General features: G+C 44.5%; 1 protein-coding gene across 3 annotated transcripts in view; it reads right to left on the bottom strand.

The window, feature by feature from the left end:
- Nucleotides 1–22,268, bottom strand: part of LOC135556180 (ribonucleoprotein PTB-binding 2-like) — a 68,549-nt gene that overhangs the window by 4,907 nt on the left and 41,374 nt on the right. For 2 of the 3 annotated variants that reach the window (XM_064989165.1, XM_064989168.1), the window contains exons 4-11: nucleotides 10,999–11,190; nucleotides 5,829–5,949; nucleotides 5,112–5,197; nucleotides 4,910–5,008; nucleotides 4,155–4,266; nucleotides 3,113–3,420; nucleotides 2,375–2,483; nucleotides 365–522 (exon numbers count right to left, since the gene is read on the bottom strand). In XM_064989165.1, the coding sequence (XP_064845237.1) occupies nucleotides 365–522; nucleotides 2,375–2,483; nucleotides 3,113–3,420; nucleotides 4,155–4,266; nucleotides 4,910–5,008; nucleotides 5,112–5,197; nucleotides 5,829–5,949; nucleotides 10,999–11,190 (1,185 nt within the window). The remainder of the gene's footprint in view (nucleotides 1–364; nucleotides 523–2,374; nucleotides 2,484–3,112; nucleotides 3,421–4,154; nucleotides 4,267–4,909; nucleotides 5,009–5,111; nucleotides 5,198–5,828; nucleotides 5,950–10,998; nucleotides 11,191–22,268) is intronic. The other variant, XM_064989166.1, reaches the window with a different exon arrangement.

The raw sequence follows: 22,268 nt of genomic DNA, 5'->3' as shown, positions 1-22,268 counted from the left end.
GAGAGAGAGAGAGGAGAGGGAGAAGAGAAAGAGACATATCTATATGGTGTTGCAGTGCAAGGGAGTAGAGTGCCAGATGGAACAGAATATACACTCAACTATTCAGTCTCTCTCTCCATCTCTCACTCTCTGTTTCTCTCTCTCTCCACCTCTTTCTTACTCTTCCTTTCTCTATAGATAATTCTCATCTCTCATCTTTTCACCTCTCTCTCCACCACAACCCACCCTCCTCTCTCTCTCTCTCTAACACATGACAGATTTGTGAGGACGTGCAGAAACAACTTGTCCCTATGAGGAAGCGTGGAGGACTTTACTGTGCATGGGCTCAACAGTTTGTGTGTGTGTGTGTGTGTGTGTGTGTTACCTGTGAGTATGCCTGGCTGTAATGGCTGTAGTCTGCAGAGGTATCTGTGCTGTAGGGCGCTGGGGCGTGAGAGGTGGAGGGTTGGGAGACAGGTGGCATAGCACTGCTGTACATCCCAGCCAGAGACTGTCCTGCCTGCACTTTACCGGCCGCCGGGGCTGCACCACGGAGCAAACAACCACGCAGAGAATACAGCCAAATACACATTCATGTAAAAAAAGGGGGAAATCATCTGTTAAAGTTAAATCGACTTCCATTTTTTTATATATATACAGTGCCTTGCAAAAGTATTCGGCCCCCTTGAACTTTGCGACCTTTTGCCACATTTCAGGCTTCAAACATAAAGATATAAAACTGGATTTTTTTGTGAGGAATCAAAAACAAGTGGGACACAATCATGAAGTGGAACGACATTTATTGGATATTTCAAACTTTTTTAACAAATCAAAAACTGAAAAATTGGGCGTGCAAAATTATTCAGCCCCTTTACTTTCAGTGCAGCAAACTCTCTCCAGAAGTTCAGTGAGGATCTCTGAATGATCCAATGTTGACCTAAATGACTAATGATGATAAATACAATCCACCTGTGTGTAATCAAGTCTCCGTATAAATGCACCTGCACTGTGATAGTCTCAGAGGTCCGTTAAAAGCGCAGAGAGCATCATGAAGAACAAGGAACACACCAGGCAGGTCCGAGATACTGTTGTGAAGAAGTTTAAAGCCGGATCTGGATACAAAACGATTTCCCAAGCTTTAAACATCCCAAGGAGCACTGTGCAAGCGATAATATTGAAATGGAAGGAGTATCAGACCACTGCAAATCTACCAAGACCTGGCCATCCCTCTCAACTTTCAGCTCATACAAGGAGAAGACTGATCAGAGATGCAGCCAAGAGGCCCATGATCACTCTGGATGAACTGCAGAGATCTACAGCTGAGGTGGGAGACTCTGTCCATAGGACAACAATCAGTCGTATATTGCACAACTCTGGCCTTTATGGAAGAGTGGCAAGAAGAAAGCCATTTCTTAAAGATATCCATAAAAAGTGTTGTTTAAAGTTTGCCACAAGCCACCTGGGAGACACACCAAACATGTGGAAGAAGGTGCTCTGGTCAGATGAAACCAAAATTGAACTTTTTGGCAACAATGTAAAACGTTATGTTTGGCGTAAAAGCAACATCACCCTGAACACACCATCCCCACTGTCAAACATGGTGGTGGCAGCATCATGGTTTGGGCCTGCTTTTCTTCAGCAGGGACAGGGAAGATGGTTAAAATTGATGGGAAGATGGATGGAGCCAAATACAGGACCATTCTGGAAGAAAACCTGATGGAGTCTGCAAAAGACCTGAGACTGGGACGGAGATTTGTCTTCCAACAAGACAATGATCCAAAACATAAAGCAAAATCTACAATGGAATGGTTCAAAAATAAACATATCCATGTGTTAGAATGGCCAAGTCAAAGTCCAGACCTGAATCCAATCGAGAATCTGTGGAAAGAACTGAAAACTGCTGTTCACAAATGCTCTCCATCCAACCTCACTGAGCTCGAGCTGTTTTGCAAAGGGGGAATGGGAAAGAATTTCAGTCTCTCGATGTGCAAAACTGATAGAGACATACCCCAAGTGACTTACAGCTGTAATCGCAGCAAAAGGTGGCGCTACAAAGTATTACCTTAAGGGGGCTGAATAATTTTGCACGCCCAATTTTTCAGTTTTTGATTTGTTAAAAAAGTTTGAATTATCCAATAAATGTCGTTCCACTTCATGATTGTGTCCCACTTGTTGTTGATTCTTCACAAAAAAATCCAGTTTTATATCTTTATGTTTGAAGCCTGAAATGTGGCAAAAGGTCGCAAAGTTCAAGGGGGCCGAATACTTTCGCAAGGCACTGTATATAGCAAACCCCAACAATCTTAAACAATAAACGTGCATTCCTCCCTTCACTCATTGTTTCAGACGGCGTCATACCCGGGAATGTGAATGTGTGTCTGTCTGTGTACCTCACCTTGCATTACCATGCCAGGTAACACACTAGCTAGATTCAGGTAGGGGTTGGAGGGCAGCTTCATCTCTTTAGGAGGTTCACCCAGAAGAGAGATATGACAGCTGGGAGCCTGAAGACACAGACAGAGATAACCCCTTACCTTACCACGCGGTCACTAAACCATATCATTAACAACCCATTTGGCATGATTTCTGAAACGCACGCCATACTAATTCCACATGAATGCATTCAACAATACACAGTGCCCTACAGATGTCCAAGTCACAATGCTGTACACCCTTGGATACTAAGTGTGGCCTGCCACCCTGCGCCACCATCATCCCTCTATACATTAGCCTTACGCCACCATACAGCCTTGTGGAACTGCGTCATTTAATTATGTAAGTCAAGATCCTATGACTCAAATCCACCCCATTAAACATAATTCACAGTGGCAGTCAAATGCCGGTGCCTGCTGGCCACACACACACACACACACACACACTGTTAATTACTGTGCTCATGGGGGGAGCTGGGCTCCGTTATGGTGACCCTGTGGCTCCTGTAAGAAGTTCTCCAGAGTGGGAACGGTGGGACAGGAATAATAATGAAACTCAGAGGCGTGCCATCACACACAGAGAGAGAGAGATGGAGAGAGAGAGAGAGCTGGTGGGCAGAGGAGAGAGCTACCGGTATCTCAGTCAGTGCCAGCTCTAGAGCCTGTTGTATTGTTGTGCTGTGTCTGAGCTCTATACTCACTCCACTAGCTGCGCTGCTGTCGGTGCTACTGTGGCTGTATAGGCCGAGCTGGTGGGCCCCTGGAGCTTTGGGTGGAGGGGGGCCCAGCCCCGGGCTGCTCATTCCCAATGAGTAGCTCTGTCCCTGGTGCTGAACGTGCATCGTGGTCCCAGGAGGCGCTGGCTGCCTGTCAGAGGCTGCGGTGGAGATGCAGGCCCCGTTCAGCTCCCCTACCCCGGCTATACCCAGGTGTGCCCGCGCCTGCAGGTAGGGCATCATGCCCGCTGCTGACACCGTGGCCTGACTGGACGCTGACTCCTGACCCAACTCTGTGGAGGGGAGAGAGGGAGGGGAGCAAGGATAGATGAGGAAGTCGGACTGTCACACCAGAGGCAGATTCATTCGCAGACTGGCCCATCTGCTTCTGTGAGTCACTTTACTTCCTGCTAGCCTACAATACACTACAGTCAAAGTAAACACAGTATGGTACGCCTGCTGTGCTCCGACTATAGGTTTCTCAACATTCTCATTCTTACTCTACTATCAAATCCCTGTTAATACATTGTGCAGCACAATATAGCCAACACAAAAATACCATTATCTAGCCGGGAGCAAGTGAAGATGACATGAACTCAGGTTGAGGTGTTACGGAACGGAGCACCTCCTACAATAACATCTATTCACCAGCAGCAGAACAGATGCCGCCCCCCTACTCCGTTTCATCCTGCAATCCACAGATTTCATTCATTCCAGCTGCTTATATCCCTGTAATGAAGGACCTGCACAGCCCAGAGCAGTTAGCCATTATAGGCCTGCAGCAAACAGCACAATACCAGCAAACACAGATAAATGGACAACATCCCCCATCAGATGCATACTCATTTCAATACTCATTTCAATACATTTCCATAAATACTGACTTTGTCATTTGCAGGATTTGAATTGCAAATGTCAGGTTGTCTGGTTGAGAAGAACGGTCACAGACACGAGACAAGGCCCCCAGGCTAGGTGTTGCTAAGGGGGGGGGCTGTGGGTCTATGCATACCCAGCCCAGGCCACTCACCGATGGGGGAGTCACCCAGCAGACCTTTGCCCAAGGTCATGTGGGCTGGAGGTCTGAGACCCAGGGCTTTCTGTAGGAGGAGACGAGAAGGGTCGCCCAGCAGACTGGATACCTTGGGAGGGGAAGAGAGCGAGAGGAGGATGAAGGAAAACAGGCGGGGAAAGAAAGATGACAGAGGAGGTGATGAATTGAGTGAGAGTGTAGAGAGCAAGCGAGAGGCGGATGACGGGAGGAGAGAAGTAGAAGAAACGCTAAGGAAACGATGGGCGAGATGATGCAGAGATGGATAGCAACTTCACAACTCCACCGGCGCGGCTCCACTTCCGCGAACCCACTGAGAGCAGGACTACCACTGCTGGAGCTAACGGAGCACACAGCAGCGTGTGTGCACATTAAGATACCTCTCTCTCTCCTCTCACACGCTCTGCTTACGGCTGTAGCTACGATGTCACAATGTGCTTTTAAAAAGGGCATCAAATATGCAGGAAGCCCAGAGTTGTGCAACACATCTCTTCGCTGCTGCAGCACACAGGAACGTGCAGGAAATACAGAGAGAAGAATGTCAGTCTCTATGGGAACTGAAGTTTCAATATTACGAGAATTATTTGTATTTTTTTACTGATGCAAACCAATCCTTTCTGCACAGAACCCATTAACTGTGCAGAGTAGGTTTTCCCTAATGTTGTGATGTTTCATTACAAATGACTGACAGAGGCAGCCAACCAAAACACACACACACACACACACTGTCTCACATTGCTGATGTGCTTGTCTTTGATGTGTAAGAGCTGCTGCTGGGCCAGCTGCATGTGCAGGAGGTTCTGCAGAACCAGCCCGTTCCCCAACATGGCACTCTAGGAGAGAAACAGCGCAGGGAGGGAAAACAGTACACACACATTTAGAACGTACTGTAACACACGTTGCTACATTGCTCCAGTCCCTGTAACCCATTCTCACCTGCTGTACCTTCCCCAGTTGTAGCAGGGCTGCTGTGAGGGGGGGTCTGAGGAACGGAGAAAGGCTGGGGTGCCGCCCGTACTTCCCTGGAGATGGAGAGGGGCGGGGGAATGGTAAAAAAACAGTTAATGGATAATGGAAGCTAAATAGAAAAAGATGTCTTTATTAAACAGCTCAAGAAAGTGTTTCTCGGGTAAATTGTAGACTTCAGAGAGCTACGGCGCACCTGAAACAGCATGGGACACGGCACTGAGATATAGTCTTAGCCATAACTCCAGCTCGTGACCCTCGACCCCCTCGGAATAGATGTACGCGTCAAAGCTAATGGTAGCTACCGCCAGAATAGGTAGAAAGTTTAACATTTAATCAGAGGCTAATTTTAGACTTCGTCCCAATTGTGTGTTCTTCTTTAAAGAGCCAGCCGCTTAGCCTCCACTCCCTCCTGCTCTCGTCTGTTCTGATGGAGGCTGAGAACAAGTTCATTATAACAGATGATTAGGCATTCATCAAACAGAAGCCTGCTTAGAATTGATTGGACGGGACATGCTATTCAAAAGGCCACGTCTATCTTCCACAGAGAGGAAGAGACGGATACAAATCTCCCTGATAAACGACATGTTAGCAAATAAGTTATTAATGTAATTTACAATAGTCCTCCAAGGAAGAGAGTCCAGCTAATTGCTGCCTGCCTGGTGTGTGTGTGTGTGTGTGTGTCACCTCCTCGTTTCCCAGTGTGATAGGGCCTCATGAGGACCTGTAGGGCTGCGGGGTTGGTCATGCTGTTCAGTAGCTGGGCCAGGTTGGGCTCCGGCAGTAAGCCCTTCTTACTACTCAACATCTGCCAACACACACACACACACACACACACACACACACACACACACACACACACACAAAAGGGAAAGGTTGGCACGGCTTGCTCTATCTCAGACAGTGTGGTGTAGTGTAGTGACAGTGTAGTATTGTAAAACGTGATAATAGTGGTGGAATCGTGATGGTGTCATATACTCTGTGTGCTAGTTTCTGTTTGTGTGTGGAGCCTGGGATCTCCTCATTAGGCTGTTTCTGATGGCACCATGGTCACTTGTTTGCAGCAGGGCACCCATCTGCTACTGGAGAACAGGGAGGGAGGGACAGAGAGGAGGGGAGAGGTAGGGAGAGAGGGAGGGAGGGGGGAGGGAGAAATCTAGCAGTGCTTCAGGTCTGCTCCTTGCGCTACCGCAATGTGTTTTCTATGAGCCACTAAACCAAGTTAAGGGGTCAGGACGTGCCTTCCCACTGGGGACCGGGGAGGAGATGTGGGGGAGTCCTCTCCATATGTTACCATATGGAGCTTCAGCCAGGGGGTAGAATGGGGAGTAGGGTGGGTTGGCTCGGTTTAGGCCAGATTCTCAGCCAGAGGGCAAGGAAGACAACACACTGGCTAAACACCCCGAGCTTGGTTCGACAGTACACACGCTGGAATTCAAGCGCCTCAAATATTGCCTGCTCATTATGCGACGGAAACTGATGGAACTAGAAATGCTAGCACCTGCAGGGCTGAGCTTAGCAGCACAGTACAGCACGCTCTAGCCCGCAGACACTGACACACAGAGTAGACGTTCGCAACAACATTACCAAGATGATATTTACCCTAGCCTTCAAACTAAGTTCAGCTGAATTCAGGCTCGCTTGTATCCTGTTAAATGCTGGAAGTACAGTGTGCATTACTACCTCTGATGGCACACGTTTTAACCTGCCATACAGAGTGTGTATCATACAGATTGTATGTTAGTTGGGTATTGACTGAGACAGGTTTGTCCCCGAAGCACAGTTTGATCTGTCGCTGACAGCGTCTGTCAGAGGGAGAAGAAGAAAGGAGGGTCTCTCTCTCTCTCTCTCTCTCTCTCTGAAAATGTCAGTGCGCATCAGTGTGTTTGGTTGGATGCTGGCTGGTTCCTTCAAGCATCAGAAAGCCTGACTCCCACACAATCACACCAGAGAGAGGGAAGGAGAGGAAGGGAGGGATAGAGAGAAGAAAAGAGGAGGGGGGGGGTCCATCTGGTCCTGTGTTCACACTCAGTTTCACAAACTGAATAAAAATGACAGGAGGAATCCTCCTCTGAGTACAGTGGCTCTCCTCCGTGGTCTCCTCTATTTGTCTCCTTCTCTCCTTCCAGGGTTCTCATGTCGCTATGGTTTCTGCCTGCATCTCATTCATTCTAATATGTTCAAGAGAACGAGCCCAAGGAATGCTCTTCCACAGAATGAAATAGGATGTCAAACACTCAACCTTAAAGCACTGTTCACTGTCTGAGTGTCACGCAGACAGTGAATAGTGGTCCCCAAGGTGCTGATTCCGACTTAGGAATGCTCCCCTTTCCTACACACTTCTCAGTAGTTGGTATTCACACTTACCTTATGCAGGTGCGTATCGGGCTTTGCAGACGTGGTTCCCTTGCGTGCGCTGAATATATTTAATTCAACCACTGAAAACCCTCCTACTTGCTGGCCAACAGATTTTCCTGTGGAGTTTTCAATTCAACAGGGTTCCCAGTACATTTATCTTAAGCCATCCCTTTAAATACGCTGTACCTTTTAGTTCGAATTTTGTCCACAGACTAGAATATATCGAGAGAACGGGGGTTCAGAATATTAAGGATCAATGAAAGAAAGCCACCTAAATGTACAGAGCATTCAGAAAGTATTCAGGCCACTTCACTTTTTCCACATTTTGTTACGTTACAGTATTATCCTAAAATGGATTAAATAAATACAAATCCTCATCAATCTACAAACAATACCCCATAATGACAAAGCAAAAACAGGTTTTTAGAAATGGAAGTATTCAGACCCTTTGCTATGAGGTGCATCCTGTTTCCATTGATCATCCTTGAAATGTTTCTACAACATGACTGGAGTCCACCTGGGGTCAATTCAATTGATTGGTCATGATTTGGAAAGGCACAAACCTGTCTATATAAGGTCCCACAGCGGACAGTAGATGTCAGAGCAAAAACCAAGCCATGAGGTCGAAGGAATTGTCAGTAGAGCTCAGAGACAGGATTGTGTCAAGGCACAGATCTGGGGAAGGGTACCAAAAATGTTCCGCAGCATTGAAGGTCCCCAAGAACACAGTGGCCACCATCATTCTTAAATGGAAGAAGTTTGGAACCACCAAGAGTCTTCCTAGAGCTGGCCACCCGGCCAAACTGAGCGGGAGAAGGACCTTGGTCAGGGAGGTGACCAAGAACCCGATGGTCACTCCAGAGTTCCTCTGTGGAGATGGTTGTCCTTCTGGAAGATTCTCCCATCTCTGCAGCACTCCACCAATTAGGCCTTTATGGTAGAGTGGCCAGACGAAAGCCTCTCCTCAGTAAAAGGCACATGACAGCCCACTTGGAGTTTGCCAAAAGGCAGTTAAAGACTCTCAGAGACATGTCAGGATTGAGGGAAAGATGAACAAAGCACAGTACAGAGAGATTCTTGATGAACACTGGGATGAAGTTCACCTTCCAACAGGACAACGACCTTAAGCACTCAGCCAAGACAACGCAGGAGTGGCTTCAGGACCGAATGTCCTTGAGTGGCCGAGCCAGACCCTGGACTTGAACCCGATCGGACATCTCTGTAGAAACCAGAAAATAGCTGTGCACTGATGCTCCCCATCCAACCTAACAGAGCTTGAGAGGATCTGCAGAAAATAATGGAAGAAACTCCCCAAATACAGGTGTGCCAAGCTTGTAGTGTCATCCCTAAGAAGACTCAAGGCTGTAATCGCTGCCAAAGGTGCTTCAACAAAGTACTGAGTCTTGTCAATTATTTAGGAGAGCCTGGGCGCACGAATGAAAGAAAACAGTGGTTTGATTCATTCAGATCTTCAACCCATGTTAATGTTGGATGACTAATGTACATAGTATTATAGTAGGGAGAATACTGTACAATAGTAGTCTATACCCTCGTCTATTACCTGCACTAACCATGGAACTGTGTGATGACACCACCAAGTATTGCGCCAATACGATGTGTTCAAACCGTTACAGCTCGGTCTGCGCTCCGCTCCATAACGATTTCATTTAGCCTACGTCTTCAAAAAAAAAAATATATTATCAACTGTTACTAATGACGCTCAGCGACAACCACACGTCCGTGCCACCGTTTACAGAGGAAGCACGTGAAGGTAAACAAAACCATGTCATTTAATGGAATGATAATGTCGGTTGTACCAAAACGAAGGGAACTATAGAGTAAGTAAATTGGCAGTTTAATATGTGTGGTTGTTATGCCTGCTAAACGGTCCATACTGAGAGTGGCTAATATTTATACATGATAGAAACAGGAGACAGAGGCAGTCTATCATTTAAGACACTGTGGAGCTCCCATCCCTGCAAGTTAAAAGGCAGCGCAATTTAAATTCTGCATAATGGAACAGCATTTCATAAACTTTACTGTGGGAAAGTTGATGTGTTGATAAGCTTCAGTTGGCTGCCATGTGACTGGTGTCCCATTTGTCTCCAGCGATTAAAAAAAGGTCAAACGGAAACAAGTGTCATTTATATTTACAACTCCCTTATCCGAACGGACGACTCATCAACCTAGCTCGTATCAATACCTCTTATCAAGTTGCAAGTAACAGCGCACGGATAAAGGTGTTATTTCCATTGGAAAAGGTCAAAGGTGGCGGAATTATTAGGGAATAAGGTCAAGGTCAGAAGACGGCGTATCTGTAGACACACGTCCAGCGCACATTCATTTAGTCTCCACCCTCGAACGAATCGCGGGTGAACGGCGTGTTTTTCTCATGCTTCAGTTCAAGGTCAGAATAGGCATAGAGAGAAAAGTGCATTAAAAAGGGAATTCCGTTCCATTTACACACGCTTGACTCGGGTCGGAAATCGTCCCCCTGATGAATAGTTCTCATTGAATGTTCCCTCTTTAAGTCTATATTGTCTCGAGGCTATAGGCCTACCTTGTGTCGCTCTGTTATACACATAACGGACATAAGGGTTGATCACTTTCAACAGAGACCTGATATACAGGGTCGTGTGAGGACAAGAATCTATACAATACTATACGGTACTACTGCATGCCTAGTGCCGGATCACCTGGTATGTGCTGGAATACCAGGTATGACCAGTGAGAGTTCTATTTAGTGATGTTGCAGTGTCGACAGACTGACAGTTCCTTCAGTTCCTGACAGCTCCACAGGTAGAAATGAGTGAATGGGGGAGAGATGAGGTGCTGCTTTTGCTTGTGCAGACTTCAATGTGTGTGTGTGTGATTTTGTCTGTGCATGGGTTTGATTACATTTGAGCAGTGTGTGTGTGTGTGTGTGTGTGTGTGTGTGTGTGTGTGTGTGTGTGTGCGCGCGTGCGTGTGTGTTCGTGCGTGTGTGATTTTGTCTGTGCATGTGTTTGATTACATTCGAGCAGTGTGTGTGTGTGTGTGTGTGTGTGTGTGTTGGTATGTTTGTTACAGCGGCAGTGGGCGCAGCATGATTTCCTTTCGTCAGAAAGAGTGGGTTTATTGTGAGCCAGTCCTACCCTGGGACAACTGTAATTATAACTGCCACCGTTATGGTGACTGTAACAGCCACACAGCACCAGAGAGAGAGAGAGAGAATGAGTAGGAGGCTATTTGTATTCATGTATATGTATGTATGCATGTATACAAGCATACTGAGTGAGCGTACGCAGCAAGTCAATGGAACCATCCGTTTAGAGGTGTGCAGTCCTGACCATGGCACATGCATTTCCAGGTTGTCCCTAGTTTGTACTGTATCTGAATCAGTAAAATGGATCTCTATTTTCTATTTTTAATAAATGTGTGAGGTGGGAGTGTTTGTATATCTACAGTGTGTGTGTGTGTGTGTGTGTGTGTGTGTGTGCGTGTGTGTCCAGTCACTCACCACGCCCTGAGCAGCTATGAGCGCGGCCAATGTGCTCCTGCCTGAGGTTCCGGGGGTGCAGAGAGACAGACGGATCTCCTGTCCTCCCACCAGTGTTTTGTCCATCTCTATCAGAATGGCCTCCGCCTGCTCTGCACTCTCATACTCCACCACCCCGAAGCCACGCACCGGGCTGCCCTCGTCCTGGGCCAGCTGTAACACAGAGAATACACGTAACAACCAAACACCTCACTCAAAAACAGCACAGAACTAACGAACAAACAAGCAAACAAAACCGTGCGTGAACACTCTCCTATTCCATCACAGTTACAGTGTGTGGAGTATTTCATGCCGCCAGAGACTGGCAGTTACTTGACACATTGGAAAGAATTGACAAAAAAAGCAGAGCAAACTAGAATGCTATTTGGCCCTACACAGAGAGTACACAGTGGCAGAATACCTGACCACTGTGACTGACCCAAAATCAAGGAAATCTTTGACACCGTACAGACTCAGTGAGCATACAGTAACCTTGCTATTGAGAGAGGCCGCCTAAGGCAGACCTGGTTCTCAAGAGAAGACAGGTCATGTGCACACTGCCCACAAAATGAGGTGGAAACTGAGCGGCACTTCCTAACCTCCTGACAAATGTATGACCATAGAGACATATATTTCCCTCAGATTACACAGACCCACAAAGAATTTGAAAACAAATCCAATTTTGATCAACTCCCATATCTATTGGGTGAAATACCACAGTGTGCCATCACAGACGCAAGATGAGTGACCTGTTGCCACAAGAAAAGGGCAACCAGTGAAGAACCAACACCATTGTAAATACAGCCTATATTTATGTTCATATCATTTCCCCTTTGTACTTTAACTATTTGCACATCATTACAACACTGTATATAGACATAATATGACAAGTCTGTTATTTTGGAACTTTTGTGAGTGTAATGATAACTGTACATTTTGTATTGTTTATTATCTATTTCACTTGCTTTGGCGAGAGAGAGAGAGAGAGAGATACACCAAAATAAATATACGCTTGCTTTATTGACTTCCAAAAAGACTTCCATTTGATTCTATTTGGCAAACAGGATTGTTCTACAAAGTTATTGAAAGTGGTGTAGGGGCTAAACATATGACTTACAGTGGGGCAAAAAGTATTTAGTCAGCCACCAATTGTGCAAGTTCTCCCACTTAAAAAGATGAGAGGCCTGTAATTTTCATCATAGGTACACTTCAACTATGACAGACAAAATTAGAAGAAAAAAATCCAGAAAATCACATTGTAGGATTTTTTATGAATTTATTTGCAAATTATGGTGGAAAATAAGTATTTGGTCACCTACAAACAAGCAAGATTTCTGGCTTTCACAGACTTCTTCTTTAAGAGGCTCCTCTGTCCTCCACTCGTTACCTGTATTAATGGCACCTGTTTGAACTTGTTATCAGTATAAAAGACACCTGTCCACAACCTCAAACAGTCACACTCCAAACTCCACTATGGCCAAGACCAAAGAGCTGTCAAAGGACACCAGAAACAAAATTGTAGACCTGCACCAGGCTGGGAAGACTGAATCTGCAATAGGTAAGCAGCTTGGTTTGAAGAAATCAACTGTGGGAGCAATTATTAGGAAATGGAAGACATACAAGACCACTGATAATCTCCCTCGATCTGGGGCTACACGCAAGATCTCACCCCGTGGGATCAAAATGATCACAAGAACGGTGAGCAAAAATCCCAGAACCACACGGGGGGACCGAGTGAATGACCTGCAGAGAGCTGGGACCAAAGTAACAAAGCCTACCATCAGTAACATACTACGCCGCCAGGGACTCAAATCCTGCAGTGCCAGACGTGTCCTCCCACTTAAACCAGTACATGTCCAGGCCCGTCTGAAGTTTGCTAGAGAGCATTTGGATGATCCAGAAGAAGATTGGGAGAATGTCATATGGTCAGATGAAATCAAAATATAACTTTTTGGTAAAACCTCAACTCGTCGTGTTTAGAGGATAAAGAATGCTGAGTTGCATCCAAAGAACACCATATCTACTGTGAAGCATGGGGGTGGAAACATCATGCTTTGGGGCTGTTTTTCTGCAAAGGGACCAGGACGACTGATCCGTGTAAAGGAAAGAATGAATGGGGCCATGTATCGTGAGATTTTGAGTGAAAACCTCCTTCCATCAGCAAGGGCATTGAAGATGAAACGTGGCTGGGTCTTTCTGCATGACAATGATCCCAAACACACCGCCCGGGCAACGAAGGAGTGGCTTCGTAAGAAGCATTTCAAGGTCCTGGAGTGGCCTAGCCAGTCTCCAGATCTCAACCCCATAGAAAATCTTTGGAGGGAGTTGAAAGTCCGTGTTGCCCAGCAACAGCCCCAAAACATCACTGCTCTAGAGGAGATCTGCATGGAGGAATGGGCCAAAATACCAGCAACAGTGTGTGAAAACCTTGTGAAGACTTACAGAAAACATTTGACCTCTGTCATTGCCAACAAAGGGTATATAACAAAGTATTGAGATAAACTTTTGTTATTGACCGAATACTTATTTTCTACCATAAATTGCAAATAAATTCACTAAAAATTCTACAATGTGATTTTCTGGATTTTGTTTTCTCATTTTGTCTGTCAAAGTTGAAGTGTACCTATGATGACGATTACAGGCCTCTCATCTTTTTAAGTGGGAGAACTTGCACAATTGGTGGCTGACTAAATACTTTTTTGCCCCACTGTAATTAAATCAATGTATACTGGCAATACGGGCAGCATTAAAATTGTCAAGAAAATAACTGAATTCTTTAACCAGGGGTGGGTCCTTCGTCAGTGTTGTAATCTGAGCCCTGCACTCTTCAATATTTACATCAACGAATCGGCCACTATTCTAGAAAAATCCTCAGACCCTGGTGTTAGTCTCCACAATTCAGAAGTTAAATGCCTACTCTTCACAGATGACCTATGCCTGTTGTCACCCACAGCACATGGCCTACAGCAGTGCCTGGGCCTGCTAGAGCAGTACTGCCAGACCTGGGCCCTGGCAGTAAAACCCCAAAAATACTAAAATAATGATTTTCCAGAGAAGATCCAGATCTCAGGGAATTAGACCAAAGTTCTCAATTGGTACAAAATATATAGAGTACTGCACACACTACAATTACTTCGGTTTAAAAATAAGCTCAACTGGACACCTTAATGAGGCAGTGAATGAACTGAGAGAGAAAGCACGCAGGGCATTCTACACCATTAAAAAGCTAAATCAAATTGAAATTCCTATTCAAATTTGGCTAAAACTAATTGAATATGTCATTGAACCAATTGCACTTTATGGCAGCGAGGTGTGGGGTCCACTTGCAAAACAAGATTACATCAAATGGGACAAACACCCCATTGAAACCCAGCATGCAGAGTTCTGTAAGATTATCCTACATGTCCAGAGGCCAATATACACTAATAATAAAAACTCAAAAAAGAGCAATTAAATTTTGGAAACATCTAAAATACTGTGACCCCCTCTCATATCATTACCAATCCTTGCAATACCAAAAGCTGAGCAAAGAAAAGTCCCCTCATTCAGCTGGTCCTGAGTTCACAAACCTGTTCTACTAACACACTGAAGCCTCAGGACCAGAACATCCAATCAATCAGGATAAACCAAAACTACAACACATTCAAAACAAAACTATATTGATTATTGGGAAACACAAACACAAAGCAAAATGCAGTGCTATCTGGCTTACTGATGAAAACCTTGACAAAGTACAGGCTCAGTGAGCACAGCCTTTCCATTGGGGCAAACCTGCCTCCCTGTAGAGGAAAGGCTGTGCAACCACTGCACAACAGCAGAACCTGAGACGGAGCTGCATTTACTGACAAAATGTTGAAAACAAATATAAAACAATTTCCCCAAATTTGAAACCCTTATTCAAGGTTTCAAAGACCTCTCTGGTGAAAGTAGACTACCCGTCCTGTTGGGGGAGGACGCAGAGAGCTGTGGGTTGACAGCGCACTACATTGCTGCCTGCCATAAGTTGAGGGATAGTGTCTAACAGACCAATTAACCTGCACATGAACTCTACTGTATGCTTATTGTTATTGTTGAATGTATGGTTATTTTGACACTTGGTTATTGTTGTTACTGTTGTCCCGTTGACTATTTTGATTCCCATTTTTATATTGAAAATATCCAAAATAAGCTTTGGCAATATGTACATTGTTACGTCATGCCAATAAAGCAAATTGGGGAGGGAGGGAGAGACAGAAATTGAGAGAGAAAGTCTACAGCGGATTGTGAAAGAGCTCTGTTCAGCCCATTATCAAAGCGTCTGGCTTTCACAGAATCCACCTGAGCTATGAGAGATGTGATACAGCTACTCCTACTCGTCCCGGCTTTCTCTCTAAGACTTAGACAAATAAACACACACATTCACACAAGCACGCACACATACCGTACACTCACACAGACACACAAAAGGAACACTACTCTTCTCAGTACTGACACAATGACAGAGCAGTTTCCTCATCATAAAGTGCAGGCTGGTTTCCATCCAATTTGGACGGTGATTCACTGATCTTGTCCGTCGGGGCATCTGCACTGATGGAAAGCTTTCTTCCAAAAAGCATTTTGATGAGTCGGTTAAAGAAATGAACAATTCAAATAGGCTTCTTCTTTAAGAACAGGTCCAGTCTTTCGTTAAATAGCAGAAAACAAATCATTCAGTAAACACTCATTCCGGGTTATTGGCTATGGGTATAGGTTCGGCACGCATCATTGCATTTTGTTTCAGAAAGTAGGCCTGCCCTCTTCAAAGTCTGGCAGATAGACACATCGCGTGCTTTTTCTCTAGAAAGCCCTCTTGCATACACTTCCTCCATAACTTACGTCCTTGTTAACTTTCAGACCCGGAATCAGGGTTGGCTAACCCTAGACATCCCTTCAATCTCCACCGAGTTTGGTAAATGTGCATTTAGTTCTTTCTTTTTTTCCACCTCTCATGTGGAATGATCTCCCAAACTCCTTAAAGTTGCTGGAGTTGGTGCCTCCAGGGTAATTCAGGCAGATGTTAGAGGGCCTTTTTTTTACTGAAGAATGTGTTTGTTTCATTTGATTGTGTATTGCTTTTCATGCACAGTGTAATTGATGTGTATAATCTGCGAAAGAGACAGCGATCTCAGCATATCTTCCTGCTTAAATAAAGGTTCAATAAAATCTAAAACAATAAGCATTAGCAGATACAGTGGGTATCGCTGTATTTACCAAATTCTTATTTACAACGACGGCCTAGGAACAGTCGGTTAACTGCCTTGTTCAGGGGCAGAACGACAGATTTTTTTACCTTGTCAGCTCGGGGATTCGATCCACCAACCTTTCGGTTACTGGCCCAACACTCTAACCACTAGGCTACCTGCCGTGCTTAGCTCCATCCTGATTCTTTTTATCCAGAACAACACCCAAGTCTTCGCCGATATCAAGCATAACATGATGCAGCCACCGCCACGTTTGAGAATAAGGAGGCATTTACTCAATGACGTGTTGTGTTGGATTTGAAGAATCCAACAGAATAGTGTTTTTTCTCAGTATTACTTCAGTGCCTTAATCTGTATATTTGTATTCTTCTTTTCACTCTGTCATTTAGGACATTATTGTGGAGTCACTATAATGCAGTTGATCCATCCTCAGTTTTCTCCCATCACAGTCATTGAACTCCGTAGATGTTTTAAAGTCACCAAGGGCCTCATGGTGACATCCCTGAGCAGTTACCTTCGTGTTCTGCAGCTCAGTTCAGAAGGGCCATGCTTAAAGAGATATTAAATATGTTATTGTTAGTCGTCTACCAATCACTGCCCTTCTTTACGAGGCTGTCGCAAAGCTCCCTGGTCTTTGTAGTTTAATCTGTGCTTGAAATTCAACACAGGGACAGATGTATGTATGGGGGACAGAGGAAGGGTTAGTCATTCAAAAATCCTTTCAACCCCTATTATTTCACACGGAGTGAATCCATGTAACTTATTGCATTAGTTAAATCTTGTCTAAACATTGGGGGTGAATACTACTAATATTTTAGTTATTGGATTTTTATTCATTTGTAAAAATGGATCAAATGTTTTTCACTTTGACACTGGAGTATTTTGTGTAGATCAATGCCCCCCCCCCCCAAAAAAAACAAAAAACAAAAACAAATCATGAATAAATCTATTTCAATCCCTCTTTTGGTATGCAACAAAATGTGAAAGAAATCCAAGGGGGGAGTATTTATAATACCCCGTGTAAAGTCTCCTGACACAGAGTTATTATTGCTACATGGGTCGCGGTCCATCAATAGGAGTGAAAGCAGATATGGAGGGATAGAAGGAGGGAGGGGAAGAGAGATGGATAGATGGATGGATGGAGAGAAGGAGAGGTCAGTCACTAAATCCCCTGCCTGGAAATGTGTCAATTTAAGCCCATTGTAATTTGACAAGGAGCCATTCACCCTCGTACTTGATTACGTCCCAAATGGCACCCTATTCCCCATGTATAGTGCACTACTTCTGATCAGGACCCATTGAGAATAGGGGGCCATTTGGGATTTGAATTTAAAAAACTTGTGTCCGTCAGCAGAAGGGATCACTTAAATAATGCATCGGACTCGCAGTCCTGTCTTACACTTACATGGCAGCCTAATGGAGCTTGCAAGAAAGGTATGTCACTGGAATTGTGCGCGTGACATTCAAACGTGAACCTTGAAAATGCAGACCAACTGACAATAACATAGGCTTCCTGCTCACTGCCGGCCACAGTTCAGCTAGACGGAAAGGTTTGCCAAGGCAGGACTGAATCGCATGTCGTACAGATTCTCCATACCATAACGAGGCTGCTGTCATAACCCTCCATCGCACATCCTCTCACCCCACCATTTCCTCTCCTCAACTCCCACTCGTCTGCCAGTCCCTCCAGTCTGAAGAGAGAGGGATGAGGAGGAGAGGTGTGTAGGAGGAGGTCGATAGGCCATCAGCATACATTAGCCATACACTATGGAAATTACCTTCCTCTCCTCTTTACCAGTCTACCACTTCAACGCCCCGAGGGAGGGAGGGAGGTTGCTGTGAGTGAGTGATGGCTGCGAGGGCAAAGCAAGAGAGAGAGAGAGAGAGAATGAGTTAGAAAAAGAGAGAGAGAGAGGAGAGAGAATGAGTTAGAAAAAAAGAGAGAGAGAGAGAATGAGAGGGAGAGAGAGAGAATGAGTTAGAAAAAGAGAGAGAGGAGAGAGAATGAGTTAGAAAAAAAGAGAGAGAATGAGAGGGAGAGAGAGAGAATGAGTTAGAAAAAGAGAGAGAGGAGAGAGAATGAGTTAGAAAAAGAGAGAGGAGAGAGAATGAGTTAGAAAGAGAGAGAGAGAGAGGAGAGAGAATGAGTTAGAAAAAGAGAGAGAGGCACATACATAGACTTTGCAATCTCACACAAACGCATTAAGCTGTTATGCTTATTCATATTCTACACAAAGTGTGTGTGCGTTCAGTGCGAAGGCCAAATTACAGAGGAATAACTTTTTGAGGCTATTAAATCCTTTCTGTCTGGAAAAACCCCAGGGCTTGATTGGATACCGGTAGAGGTATATCAAGCCTTTTTTGATGTACTAAAAGCTCCATTGTTAGATTGTTTTAACTACTCCTAGAGAAATGGTAGTCTGTCAGGTACTCAGCAGGAAGGTCTGATTTCTCTATTGTTAAAACAAGACCCAGATGGCAAATATAAAGATCCAGTCTGTCTAAAAAAACTGGAGGTCTCTTACACTTCAATGTTGTGATGCAAAACATACTAGCGAAATGCATAGCACTCAGAATTAAAAGGGTTTTACCAGGTATTGTTCATTCTGATCAGACAGATTTTTTTATATGGACGATACAGTGGAGATAAGATACGACAACTACTCAAAATAATAGAACATCAAATCAAATTTTATTTGTCACATACACATGGTTAGCAGATGTTAATGCGAGTGTAGCGAAATGCTCGTGCTTCTAGTTTCGACAATGCAGTAATAACCAACAAGTAATCTAACTAACAGTTCTAAAACTACTGTCTTATACACACAAGTGTAAGGGGATAAAGAATATGTACATAAAGATATATGAATGAGTGATGGTACAGAGCAGCATAGGCAAGATACAGTAGATGGTATCGAGTACAGTATATACATATGAGATGAGTATGTAAACAAAGTGGCATAGTTAAAGTGGCTAGTGATACATGTATTACATAAAGATGCAGTAGATGATATAGAGTACAGTATATCCGTATACATATGAGATGAATAATGTAGGGTATGTAAACATTATATTAGGTAGCATTGTTTAAAGTGACTAGTGATATATTTTACATAATTTCCCATCAATTCCCATTATTAAAGTGGCTGGAGTTGAGTCAGTGTGTTGGCACCAGCCACTCAATGTTAGTGGTTGCTGTTTAACAGTCTGATGGCCTTGAGATAGAAGCTGTTTTTCAGTCTCTCGGTCCCAGCTTTGATGCACCTGTACTGACCTCGCCTTCTGGATGATAGCGGGGTGAACAGGCAGTGGCTCGGGTGGTTGTTGTCCTTGATGATCTTTATGGCCTTCCTGTAACATCGGGTGGTGTAGGTGTCCTAGAGGGCAGGTAGTTTGCCCCTGGTGATGCGTTGTGCAGACCTCACTACCCTCTGGAGAGCTTTACGGTTGAGGGCGGAGCAGTTGCCGTACCAGGCGGTGATACAGCCCGCCAGGATGCTCTCGATTGTGCATCTGTAGAGGTTTGTGAGTGCTTTTGGTGACAAGCCGAATTTCTTCAGCCTCCTGAGGTTGAAAAGGTGCTGCTGCACCTTCTTCACGATGCTGTCTGTGTGGGTGGACCAATTTAGTTTGTCTGTGATGTGTATGCCGAGGAACTTAAAACTTACTACCCTCTCCCCTACTGTTCCATCGATGTGGATAGGGGGGTGTTCCCTCTGCTGTTTCCCGAAGTCCACAATCATCTCCTTAGTTTTGTTGACGTTGAGTGTGAGAGGTTATTTTCCTGACACCACACTCCGAGGGCCCTCACCTCCTCCCTGTAGGCCGTCTCATCGTTGTTGGTAATCAAGCCTACCACTGTTGTGTCGTCCGCAAACTTGATGATTGAGTTGGAGGCGTGCGTTGCCACGCAGTCGTGGGTGAACAGGGAGTACAGGAGAGGGCTCAGAACGCACCCTTGTGGGGCCCCAGCGTTGAGGATCAGCGGTGTGGAGATGTTGTTGACTACCCTCACCACCTGGGGGCGGCCCGTCAGGAAGTCCAGTACCCAGTTGCACAGGGCGGGGTCGAGACCCAGGGTCTCGAGCTTGATGACGAGCTTGGAGGGTACTATGGTGTTAAATGCCGAGCTGTAGTCAATGAACAGCATTCTCACATAGATATTCCTCTTGTCCAGATGGGTTAGGGCAGTGTGCAGTGTGGTTGAGATTGCATCGTCTGTGGACCTATTTGGGCGGTAAGCAAATTGGAGTGGGTCTAGGGTGTCAGGTAGGGTGGAGGTGATATGGTCCTTGACTAGTCTCTCAAAGCACTTCATGATGACGGAAGTGAGTGCTACGGGGCGGTAGTCGTTTAGCTCAGTTACCTTAGGTTTCTTGGGAACAGGAACAATGGTGGCCCTCTTGAAGCATGTGGGAACAGCAGACTGAGATAGGGATTGATTGAATATGTCCGTAAACACACCAGCCAGCTGGTCTGCGCATGCTCTGAGGGCGCGGCTGGGGATGCCGTCTGGGCCTGCAGCCTTGCGAGGGTTAACACGCTTAAATGTTTTACTCACCTCGGCTGCAGTGAAGGAGAGTCCGCATGTTTTCGTTGCATCTAAGAAGCCAGGCCTGGTATTTATAGTGGATTTTGAAAAGGCATTTGATAGAGTAAGACTGGATTTTATTTATAAATGCCTGTATTGTTTTTATATTGGTAATTCTCTTATAAAATGGGTAAAAATAATGTATAGCAACCCCAGGTGTAAAATAGTAAATAACGGCTACTTCTCAGAGAGTTTTGAATTGTCAAGGGGAATTAAACAAGGGTATCTGCAGTCAACATATCTATTCGTTATGTCCATCGAAAAGCTAGCTATTATCCAATCCAGTAACAACAACAGAGGATTAGAAATCCAAGGCTTAAACACAGAGGTGTTCATGTATGCTGATGACTCAAGTTTTATATTAAGTCTGCAAGATAGATCCCTGCAATGTCTCATTGAGGATCTAGATCTAGTTTTAGTCAAGAGAGTACAGAAAAGTTAATTATGATAAGTGTACAATATTACGTATTTGATCTTCAAAAAATACAACTTTTACATCACCTTGCAGTTTACCTAAAACTCACTTACTTAAGGCTCTGCCTACTCCCGATAATTCATTTTTAGCTTTATCTGGGACGCTGAACCAGACAAAATAAAACGTGCCTATCTATATAATGAATTTGAATTAGGTGGGTTTAGATTATTAAATAGAAAAACACTAAACCTCTCTCTTTAGGGTTCAAGTTTTACTTGTACCCTAAATGGTTCTCAAGTAGATTAAGAAAAGTTCATGTATTGTTTAAAAATGGCCTTTTTGCCTTTGTGCAGATTGCCATGTCTCATTTTCGATTAATTGAAAATGACTTTTTTCAAAGTATCTCTCTTTTTCAAACAAGCATTGCAGAGATGGCTAAAATTTCAATTTCATCCCCCTGAAAAGATACAACAAACATTACAACAAATATTATGGCTGAACTCAAATGTGCTGGTTGATAAAATACCTGTATTTATGGGAAATAAGGGTATTTGGTTCTTAAATTATATTGTAAATTGGAATGGTAGAGTTATGTCCTTCATGGAGTTATCAGAATTGCATGGGAAGGTCTGCTCAATCCAAGAGGAAAACCAATTAATTACAGCATTACCCCAAAAATGGAGGAGGCAGGTGGCAGCGGGAGGAGGTAGGGAACTTGTCTGTCTGCCCAATATAAAGGATCAAAGCTGGCGGAGGAATAAAAATAGCATAAATAGGAAAGTATACCAGTTTAATTTGAGGACAACTGTGCCATACAGATTGCAAAATCGTTGAGAAGAGATTTTTGTTGTACCGATTCCATGGTACAGGGTGTATGAGTTGATATATAAAACAACAAAATATTCAAGACTTCGTGCTTTTCAGCCAAAATTATTATATAGAATTCTTGCCACCAACAAAATGTTGAATATTTGGGGCATAAAATCATCAAAGCTCTGCAGATTTTGTCGTGAGGATCCAGAATCAA

Source organism: Oncorhynchus masou, chromosome 15 (assembly GCF_036934945.1).
Source record: "Oncorhynchus masou masou isolate Uvic2021 chromosome 15, UVic_Omas_1.1, whole genome shotgun sequence".
In the NCBI taxonomy this organism is placed as follows: domain Eukaryota; kingdom Metazoa; phylum Chordata; class Actinopteri; order Salmoniformes; family Salmonidae; genus Oncorhynchus; species Oncorhynchus masou.
This window is presented reverse-complemented; position numbering and strand designations above follow the sequence as displayed.